The 11,753-nt window shown below is 34.3% G+C and overlaps 1 protein-coding gene across 1 annotated transcript in view; it reads left to right on the forward strand.

Annotated features, from left to right (window-relative positions):
- The window catches only part of LOC103603892 (germ cell-less protein-like 1), a gene marked incomplete at its 3' end in the record, with an annotated part of 32,628 nt that extends 21,726 nt beyond the window's left edge, over positions 1-10,902 (forward strand). The window contains exons 9-11 of the mRNA XM_008588466.1: positions 870-1,007; positions 7,564-7,633; positions 10,827-10,902. Coding sequence (XP_008586688.1) covers positions 870-1,007; positions 7,564-7,633; positions 10,827-10,902 — 284 coding nt within the window. The remainder of the gene's footprint in view (positions 1-869; positions 1,008-7,563; positions 7,634-10,826) is intronic.
- Positions 10,903-11,753: the final 851 nt, after the last annotated feature.

Genomic DNA, 11,753 nt, shown 5'->3' on the forward strand with positions numbered 1-11,753 from the left:
GGTTGCAGTCCCGTTGCCGGTCCCCGGTCCGGTACGGGGGCAACACTGAGGGTTGCGATCCGTTGCCGGACACGGAAAAAAGACAAAAGACAAAAAAAAAAAAAAAAGTGATGCATACTCAGGAAGTAGAGAAAAATCACTTGTCGTCTCTTCACCCATTATATTTTGGTATATTTCTTTCAGGTTTTCTTAATTACTTGACTTTTTAGATATATATGGATCAGGACTATAAGAAACAGTAGAAATTTAGAAAATTTTCTACACAGTTATACCTAGGGATTGCTGTTGAATTTGGCTGATGCAATTAGTATTGCCACATGTTGGCTAGCAAGAAACTTTAAAACATATTTTTTGGATTCCATGAATACTTACAAAAGTAAATGAGCCAATTTCTTCTGCATTCTCAAAGAAAAAGCCTTAAGGGGATAATTGTCAAATTTCTGTGAGACAATTTAAATTTTAAATTGAATTTCAATTTACCCTTGAGTGTGTCTTTTGGGTTCTAGAGTTTCACTGGAGTGTTCAGTCCCTGGGAGAGGTGATTCTGGGGAGATAGTCTACCCTAGGTACCTTTCTCAAGCCTTCCTTTCCCACATTGCTGCACTGTAAGCTCCAAACCCCAGAAAAGTGTACAGTTGAATTCTAAGTCCAAGGGTATAATTAGGACCAAAGTTAATTTCCTGGGGTGTTTTTCTAAATCTCCCTAAGTTTTTATCCATATGCTTGAAGTTTATAAAATTCTTGAAAAGTTTGAAACTGGCTTGTTTGTATTCTAATAGTTAAGTGTGTGTCTATAAAAAACATTTAGGAATAAAATAAGTTAATAGATTTGAAAAGAATGGCTATTTAATTTAAACTGTTTTTTATAGATTTTGAAGGTATGACCTTCCTTGAAACTGAGCAAGGAAAACCATTTGTGTCAGTAGTCAGACATTTAAGGTTACAGTATATTATTAGTGATCTGGCTTCTGCAAGAATTATTGAACAAGATTCTCTAATACCTTCAGGTAAGAGAACGTGATGAATTTATGATTTTAAGTAATATTTTTCTAATTATGACAGTAATATATATCATAGAAAATAGAAATTATCTAATCCCAAAAAGGTATACCTTTTTATGCCAAGTAGAATCATACTATATAGGCAATTTTCTGTCCTCACATTATATGATGTGGGTATTTTCCCATATCATATTTCATTAAATACTCTTCAGAATATTCAAATGGCTATATAGTATTCTGTAATATGCGTGTTCTTTAATTTGATTAACCAGAACACTGTTTTTAGGTCAAACTTTTAAAAATGACTTTTGAAGTATTTAAAGGTCATACTGTTTTTTCTATTAGAGCTCCTTAAGTGTGCTTATTTTCTGTTTTTATCTTTTCTAATTCTAAAGTTTTAAACATGTTGAAGCAGATGTAATATCTTTGCTGATTATAATTCATATTTTTTGAAACAACTACTGATTTAATTTTCTAAATTAAATCAGTGAAAGTTTCAGTTTAGTCCTATATATGCATATGAGAAATAGGAAATAGAATGTTTGAAGATTTACTTGTAAATGATTAAACAGTTGTAGTAATAATCATTTGTAGTGATAATTAGAGTCACAGTTCTCGGGGTTTTTTGTTTTTTTTTTTTTGGCAGCTGGCCAGTAAGAGGATCCGAACCCTTGACCTTGGTGTTACAACACTGTATTCTAACCAACTGAGCTAACTGGCTAGCCCTAGAGTTACAGATTTGTCTGAAAAGTTGTTATTATTTTTGACACCTCAATTTTGATATAGTTATGTGTTTACAGATTTAAATTGTTCTTGAAATCTGTATACTTATTTGGAAAGGGGTTGAATGGAAAGAAAATCTAGAGTTAACATAATGGTATATTTAAAAGTAATGCATTTTTATAAAATCACTTTAGCAGGTTTATAGACACTATTTTTGTGCTAATTTTGTATAAATCACTTTTAATAGTTTTAATTTTAGAGAGCTAACACCAGAGGGTGTGTATTATGTATGCATGGGTTTTTTTAGGACACAAATTATCTTATATTCCCTATTTATTGTACAGCAGTTCTGTAATTTTAGTGTGTGTTAAACACCAAGCCCTCACAATGATATAATGTTAGAAGCCAAGGCCAATTACACATGTCCTTTTAAGGCTCTTTAGAAATGGATTTTGAAAAGGGTGGGGGGACGACATGCCCACGCCAACAGGGATGACTGTTTTAAAGTAGTTTAATTTAGGTGTGCCTGTGATGCAGGTGGATAAGCTTTGTATTTTTGGAATGCAAGATGAGTACAAGTATTTCTAGTCTAAAATATTTTATTCAGTATAAAACCAAAAAGAATTTAGATACTATATTCCTTGCCAGATTTCAGTCATTTTTTTCTGATTTGAAATTACAGAAGGGGCCAGCCCGGTGGCGCACTGGAGAGTGCGCCGCTTGGGAGCGCGGTGGCGCTCCCGCTGAGGGTTCGGATCCCATGTGAAGACCGGTTTCCGCTCACTGGCTGAGTGCGGTGCAGGTGCAACACCAAGGGTTGCGATCCCGTTGCCGGTCCCCGGTATGGGCGCGACACCGAGGGTTGCGATCCCGTTACCGGGCAGTAAAAAAAACAAAAAGGAAAAAAAAAAAAAAAATGGGCGCGACACCGAGGGTTGCGATCCCGTTACCGGTCAGTAAAAAAGACAAAAAGGAGAAAAAAAAAAAAAAGAAATTACAGAAGAAGGATTTTTAAAAATTTTATTATACTCCATCTTGCAGATATGAATGGATAAATTTTCCTGAATATGCAGATAAAAGTTATAGTTTCAAAATAAAAATAAAAAAGTTAAATGAAAACATTTCTTTAAAGAAAAAGTTATAGTTTCAAAAGCGGGATATGAATTAAAATCATACATCAAGCTGGCCTTTTAGCCCATTTGGTTAGAATGCCGTGTTATAACACCAAGGTCAAGGGTTGGGATCCCTGTACTAGCCAGCTGCCAAAAAACAAATCATATATCACGTTGTGAGGGGGCAAAATGGAGTCACCTACCTCACATTGTTGAAATAGATTGGTATATGGTCTCAGTGGGAAGATATCTTAGATTTGAAATAAATTGAAATAATTTTGATTGATTAACTTGAAATTCATTGATCATTTTTCAGAAATATTGCCAAACATGTTAACATTAGTCAAAGTTATTCATCCAGCAATCTGGGGAGTTGTAGTACATTTTTAGGCCAAAAATCTGAGAAACATTTAATTTCAAGTTAAATGAGGACTTTATATAGAAGCACTGTATTTCAAGCACGGTTGAACTCCATTATTTCATGGAATTAGATTTATCTTAGGTCAGTTCATTAACTGTCTTATTTATACTCGCATTGTCATACCTCTTACACTTTGATACCCCTGATCTATCTTATTACCATTCCTCCCAAACCTTTCTGTTACATGCTCTGCAACCAGAGTCAACAAAATCTCAAAATCTTCCATCTCTTCCCTCCGTTTATTTAACTCTCCCAGAAAATGCTATTTTCCCTCTATAGAGGACTTTCTTTCTCTCACACCCTATTAATATAGGGACAGGAGGCTAGGTAATCGTAGTCCTATCCCCTTAGTGCCCTTTCCAAATCATTAGTGTGTGTGATCTGACCCTCTTATCCTTTCTCTCCTGACCCCCAATCATTTCTTCACATTCATTTAAGCAACTGGTTTACTTTAATTAATTGGTTACTGTCTGTCTCTCCCCGTCTAGTCACATAACATGTCCGTATGAACTATCATTTAATGCCCTAGCCTCCTACTTACTTGACCTCAACTCCAGTAACATTTATCTTTGCTGAACATTAAGGCATTTGGCACCTGTGGAACCACCATGAACCTTGTTGTAACCCAGAATTTCTCAGTATCAGAACTCCAGCAGTTTTCGGATCACTATACAACCTTCTAGCATGCTCATAGCTTTATTCCCTTTTACATTGTTCTTTGACTTCTGATACATTTTAAGCCCTCCATTTTCTGCCAGTCTTTCAAACTTCTCTTGCCTTTTCTTCCCTGTTGGGCTTGGATTGCATGATAGATTATGACAGACCACTCTCAGAATTGCCTTCCACTTGGCAAATCCTTAAACTAAGTTAAACCTTGTGTGTTCCTATACCCTCTAGTCTGTGCTGAGTACTACTGTTGAGCACTCTACAACTTTTGTGTTGGTGCCACTGCAAATTTACATTTCAATGCTAAATTTGGACCTTAGGACTCCTTATACTACTTTTACTTGGTTACTCCTCTTTTTCATTCACTTAAGCAATTCTTTCAAACCTCTGCCACTCTGTTCATGCTTCCTACCCAGTCAACTCACTGTCAGTTTTATGAAAATAAGTTGCTGAAAATGAAAAGGCATAACTCTGTATCCTTCCACTTGGCAAATCCTTAAACTAAGTTAAACCTTGTGTGTTCCTATACCCTCTAGTCTGTGCTGAGTACTACTGTTGAGCACTCTACAACTTTTGTGTTGGTGCCACTGCAAATTTACATTTCAATGCTAAATTTGGACCTTAGGACTCCTTATACTACTTTTACTTGGTTACTCCTCTTTTTCATTCACTTAAGCAATTCTTTCAAACCTCTGCCACTCTGTTCATGCTTCCTACCCAGTCAACTCACTGTCAGTTTTATGAAAATAAGTTGCTGAAAATGAAAAGGCATAGTAATTAATTTTATTCAGAAAATAGCTTTGGAACTAGATTTTTAGGTTATTATATGTGAGTATTTTTCAGCCAAGATTCTCCATAATTTTTTATTAATATTTTATACCTAGATGCTGTGTACAAAATACTCTTCTTTGTCCATGTGGGAATTTTTATGATGTAAACTTTTGGTCATTCTCCTTTATCATCCACATCTAACTTATAGATGACTACATCAGCTACAAGTAGTTCCATAAAACAACTTTTAGGCTTAGTTTTTTGCTATAAGCCTGACTGGTTTTAAGTGGATTTTTTTGTGTGTATATACCTGACATGACACTTTTCTTTTTACTTAGGCAATAAAATACTTGACAAGTTAGCATATCTTATCTTTTTGTTTTTAAAGTTCATAAATTTGAGACATTAGATTTTCAAATAGTATGGTTTTAGAGGCTGACTTCCCATGTCCTTTGTATAAGACAAGGGAAATAATCCAAATAAATTTCTTCAAACTTACTTATTCTATTTGGGAAATATTGTGTTTACATTCAAAACTGCTATAGACTAGATCTGCAGCTGCTGATCCATAGCACTTTCAAATCCTCTTTGATGTGTCCGTTTTGAGTTTTTGTTTAGGACTTTGGTCTGATAAAGTTTAAAATTAGTGCTTAAACTTGTTTTTACTGAATCCAAGTTTCTTGAATGCATTTTCTCAGAATCTTCCACTCAACAGTAGCTCTCTGCTGAAAAGGATTCTGGCAAACTCTGCCTAGAGTTTCTGCCTTTTGGAAATATGATTGCATATAAACATATTTAAAACTGTGTATAAAGGAAACTGTTTCACTTATTTTCATCTTATATTTTACCAGGGATTCTTCTCCCTCTCCCCCATCTCCCCATAACAGCTGTGACTTAACATTGCATTTGTGCTTGTGTTCTGTTGACTGATTTTTGGAATGCTACTTTTTTAAAGCATAGCCCTAGAATTTTTGAGCTACCAGTGACTAGAAAAATTATAAGCTTGACTTTTTACTCTTTTGGATTAAGGTAAGACAGGAGGGACAAAAAAAATGTGCTCATGTTTTTAACTTGTTAAAATGCTTTTGGTTTTAAAGGAGATTACAGTATACAAAGGTTGTTGGAATTTACATTTTTAAACATTTTCTTGGGTTATATATCTTCCATGATATTTGAGAATATATATGTTTAATCCTTTCATTTGAATTTTACAAATGAATCATGAAAAGCCATATTCTATCTCTAGATCAGTGCATTTTAAACTCCAGGTATAACCAATTAGTGGGCTGAGGAATAATTTTAATGGATAAGGATCACTTCTTTTTAAAAAAAAATACAAAAAAATAAAAAATAAATAATAAATAAATAAAATACAATAAAACAGAATTTTTAAAAACTCAAATGTATTGCAAATAAAATACATAATATGTGTATATGGGGGTACTTCAAAAAGTTCGTGGAGAAATAGAAAAGATAATACAAATCTTTCCATGAACTTTTAAAGTACCCCTGTGTATATGCTGAGTCATGTAAAATTTGCTACAACTATATTTGCCTATGAAGACAAATTGTTACTTAGACATTTAGCAGTTATTCCTTATAACAGCAAGAATATTATTTTGGAGGACTCTGAAAGAAACATTCAAAAGTGTGTTTAGAGGGTGTTTTTGTTTTTGTTTCCTTTTTGTCTTTTTTCGTGTCTGGCAACGGATCGCAACCCTCAGTGTCGCGCCCGCACCGGACCGGGACCGGCAACGGGATCGCAACCCTCGGTGTTGCGGCCGCACCTTGCTCAGCCAGTGAGCGGGAACCGGTCTGTATGTGGGATCCGAACCCTCGGCGGGAGCGCCGCTGCGCTCCCAGATCGCAACCCTCGGTGTTGCAGCCGCACCTTGCTCAGCCAGTGAGCAGGAACCGGTCTGTATGTGGGATCCGAACCCTCGGCGGGAGCGCCGCCATGCTCCCAAGTGGCGCACTGCGCCACCAGGCCGGCCCGTTTAGAGGGTGTTTTAAGGAAAGACACCAGTAGATCATTGGAAGTCATCTGGATACCTTTATTAAGTAGAGACTTTGGAAGTGAAAATCCAGATTTTAATCACACTAGGGTTCCCCCTCTCCTTTAGGTAGAGATTGAGAAATCATTTAAGAACTTAAAAAATAGAAAAACTACCCTTTCTAGTTGAGAGTAAATAAGAGCAGAAAGATAAATATGGTGCTAAGCCAATTCTACTTTTATTTTTAATAAATCTATGTTTTTATCTAAAATAACTAAAATTTTAGCTTACACAGACTTGTTTTGTTGAAAAATATTGTAATCTATAATTTTTATCCTATTTAGAATAATTTAAATTCAAATATTTATAATAATAGTTATCTAAATCTAATATTCCAAAATTATTTCTTGTGTGTGTATACCTCACTTGCTAATTTACGGATGGCTTATTTCTCAAATAACTAATTAATTTTTATTTTTAGATAACTTAATAAAGGAAAAATCCATTATTCAGTTTTCTGGCAGAACTTTTGTAAAAACTGAAAATATTTTTTTAGGTATGATTTCCACAAATGAAAATTAATATAATCTGTGAAAAGAAGACTATTAAATGCAAGAATTTGCTTTTAACTAGGGATTTAAATCCTAATTTAAATGTATATAATCTCAGTAGTGTCTAGCCAAGGCAAAGCTAGATAACCTTTACCACTTTAAAGATCATTAAGCCTTATTGTTATAGCATATTTGTAAAATATAAACTATCTGCTTTTCAATTGCTGTATTAATCTTGAATTAACAACTACTTATAATGTTTAAATCCTTTATATTCTTCCATTTTATGTATCTATTTATTTATTATTTATGTTTACATATTAGATTGGCTGTCTTCTGTGTATAAACAGCAGTGGCTTGCTATGCTCCGGGCAGAACAAGACAGCGAGGTGGGGTAAGTATATTATATCATATAATTATTCATTTAAAAAGAAAATTTTTGCTATGAACTTTCAAATGCATTTATTATATTGCATAATTCATCTACTTTTTTTCACCTAGTATTATATTATGATTTTCTTTCATCATATTGAAATATTACTTGGTTTTTTGTTTGTTTGGTGGCTGGTGTTACCAGCACCACTCTCTCCCAAGTGAGTTAACCAGCCATCCCTGAAATATTAGTTGGAACAATGCTTTCATAAAACATGGTTTTCATATTTATATATAGGTAAATCTGATTTTCTTATTTGTGGTAGTATTATCAAATTCTGATTAATGTAATAAATAGGTTTTGAAGATATTTGAGTTTAAAATGAATTAAAAGCCATCTGGTTACAGATGCTTTTCTCAAAAGCGTTTGACCCCCTATATTTATGCACTTTCTTCATTTTAAGAGGAAAATGATCTGTACTTCCAATGTATAATGCTTGGCGATTCATAGAAGTATTTTCACATTTATCATTTGATCCTTATGCTAGCTCCTAGAAATAGGCAGTGTGAAGAGAAAATCTGTGAGTATATAGAAGTGGCCTTAAGAAGTTTTAAATTTTTGCCCCTGATCTCTTTTAACCCATTTTTATACACCAAAGAATTTCCTAAAATAATGACCTAGCTATAAGTTTATATCGAAACAATGAGTGTATGAAAGTGTTATATAAATTTGTTGGGAAAATAGAGTAGTTTGTTCAGGGCCCTCACCTTGGGTCCATTTGGGTGTGGTTCAGCATCCTTTGTAAGCAAATTGTGTGTGTGTATGGAGTTAGGGCACATGTGCACCAATGTGTCTTTTTAGTTTTGTTGCTATTCTTATGTTCTTCAGAGAGAGAGAGAGAGGTAGAGAGAGAGTGAGAGAGAGAGAAAGGGGGAGAGAGAGAGGCCATGCTTTCCAGTCTATGGCTCCAAGGACCTTTTGGCCAGTTACCTAGTTCATAGACCTGAATGAAGGGGTCTGTGAGAGAGAGAGAAAGGGGGAGAGAGAGAGGCCATGCTTTCCAATCTATGGCTCCAAGGACCTTTTGGCCAGTTACCTAGTTCATAGACCTGAATGAAGGGGTCTGGTGACCCAGCCTGGTGTGTGTGGGGTCTAGTGACCCAGCCTGGCTTATGAAGGGTTTGTGACCCAGTCTGTGAATGGGCTTGAGGGGTCTGGGAGCTCCAGACCTAGACCTAGCTTTACAATTGGCGTCACGAACAAGATTAAGAGAGCTAGACAGTTGACGCTGAGAGCAGGATTCTAGCCACCACAGATCTCCACAAAATTCATGATGACTATGAGGTTATTATTATCCAGGGTTCTTAGTTTCTACTTTATTTGTAATCTCATTTTTTCCAAAGATATTCAGAGCACACTTACCTAGCACAAATACAGTAAGATTGTTAAAATAGTAATAATAAATCAAAATCCAAAAATTGAGAATTAATTATTTAATGGAATTCAGATTTGAATCATTTTCTAATGTATGAGGTAATTTATAAATCATTCTACTTCTTATATATTCAGTTTTTAAATTATGGATGTTCTTTATTTTTCAAGGTTTTCCTCACCTGTATCCTTATTAAGGTTAATATAAAGTCTCATCTAAGATACTGAGCTAGAAAAAGTACCTGGTTTTCTTGCCCTCAGTAGTATATGATTATGTTGCCCCTGATAAAATGTTCTATTTCACAGGTACTGAGCATCTGTTCACTGCTGCAGGGCTCCTAAAGTGAGGAAGACAGTGTATTCCCTGGATACTGGTTATAATCTAGTAAAGTCTCCCTCCAGGGTTCTCCTCTTCCAAACTCTCTTCCACGTTTCCATGAGGGTCATCTTTCTAAAACAGAAACATAATTGTGTCATTTCCCTGCTTAAATATGTCCAGGGACATTTGATGATAGTTAAAGGATTGTTGCTATTCAAGAATATTGAAGGTAGATGGTGAGAAAATTTGGTTTATTATGCTATTTTCTCTACTTTCATATGTTTGCAATTTTTCATAAGTTTAAAAGTAACAGAAAAAAATGCCTAGGAATTCTCTCTTACCTACAGGAAAAGTTGAAAGTTATTAGCATGGCCTATGGGGCCCTTCAACAGTCTATCCCAAATGTCTTTAGCTCCATCTTCTCTTATGTTCATTTTATGCACCAGCTGCACTAAATTCTTCATACATTTGGTATTCTATTATGGTCCAGTCCCTTTTTTATCTACTATCCCTTCTATCTGGAAAACCCTTCCTCCTGCACATAATTCACCTCCCATTTCTAAGCAATAAGCTCCCACTTAGGCACGAATAATATTTACTCTGTGATGAGCCCCCCTCTAGCCCTGAGCAATAGATCTGTGCCTTCTTCATGCTCTTAACATCACACCTCTCCACATTATTGTAATTATTACTTATGTCTACTTCCCTACTAGAATGAGCTCTTGGGTGTTGAGGACATGTTTTTTTAGTTTTATTTATGTTTACTTATTTTTATTTATTGTATTTGTTTCATTTTATTTTTTATTATTATTATATATTATTATGTCTCCAGTTTCTAGGCACTTCATGTTGTAAATATGAATGAATGTATTGTATTACTTTTAGCAGTTGGAATTATCAAGCTAATAATAATGTCATTTATTATTACAAGTTGAAATAACAGTGTTTCCTTTAGTTGTTTAAGGTTTTTAAAGTAAGGAATGAAGAAAAGACAAATTGATAAAATTCCTAGCTATTTTCTATTAAATATTGACTTTATATAGTTATTCTGCATGAAAAATGGTTTGCATGTGAAATAAGTAATATTCAGTAGTAGGTGTGACCAAGTCATGTCTTATAGAAATAAGAGATTTTAATTTCTTTTACATAATAGACTTTTAAGTATTTTATTTTCCTGGTGAGCACAATTTCTCACAGAATTTTTTTTTTCCTCTTCTCTGGTTTGGCTGAGCCCTAATAAAAGTAATCTAGAAGTCAGTGCAATAAGTGAAACATTGAACATTTAAAATATTTAGCAAAGGCAATGGACTAGATTTAATCAGTACATTCTTATTTTTATCTATACCACAAAAATTTACTTTTAAATCTAGTAGCACAATTTACTGTTCTTTTTAACTAACAATTCTTTCTCGATTAGTAGTTGCCTATTTTCTATGAGAGTTCATGTCTTATGTATATTTTTAGGCCTCAAGAAATCAATAAAGAAGAACTAGAGGGAAATAGCATGAGGTGTGGTAGAAAGCTTGCCAAAGATGGTGAAGTAAGTATATGTTGTGACTCTTACTATTCTCATACAAATTGTTGTCTTATCAGTGCATAATATATTTCAAGTAACAATCATGACACCTGTTGTAACTCAGAATAGCTTATTTGATATAGTTTCTATAGCACGATCTCCTGGGCAAGGAGTCATGCCACTGCGCTCAGTGGTGATTGATTACTCAGCCTTGTGTGAGACAATTAAATTTAAACTTTGGGTCCAGATAAGAGACATAAGAAAAGGATCCCTGAGGAAATAGTGTTAAGTCATTCTATTTTACAATTTCCCTCAATCAAAGACTTGCAAACTCTTTGATTGCAGCCCACGTTAAAAATCACCTTTTTTCACTACTATCCAATATAAGTGAAAGAAAAGTATTTAAAATAATACTTACCCCTGCTGTGTCCAGAGATCCTGTTTTCTATATTATTTTTTTTTAAAGCTGATTGTGATCTATTAAATTGATTTTACAACCCACTAATGGGACATGAACGGTATTTTAAAATATTTTATCCTAATTAATCGTAATTTTCATCTCTAAAAAAAATTCAGCCTAATTTAGATACCCATTTGGTTATTGTTCTCCCAAAATTTCCCTCATTTTATTTTTAATTTTTAAAAGTTAATTATTTTATGTTTGCATTTATAATTGTGATGAGTGTTCGAGTATGAAAGAGGAGTAGTTGTCTTCTTTACTCATTCTTTCTTGTGCTGCTTCCAGATCTTGTTCTTTTCTTGTTCCTCATCAAACCACAGCCCCTTTAAAGCAAATGCCTCTACTACACCACCTACTTCCCTTACTGTGGCCATCATTCACTAGGCTCACTGTCTTTCTTTATTACTACTCTCGT

Source organism: Galeopterus variegatus, unplaced genomic scaffold (genome assembly GCF_000696425.1).
Source record: "Galeopterus variegatus unplaced genomic scaffold, G_variegatus-3.0.2 Scaffold4853, whole genome shotgun sequence".
Lineage (NCBI taxonomy): Eukaryota > Metazoa > Chordata > Mammalia > Dermoptera > Cynocephalidae > Galeopterus > Galeopterus variegatus.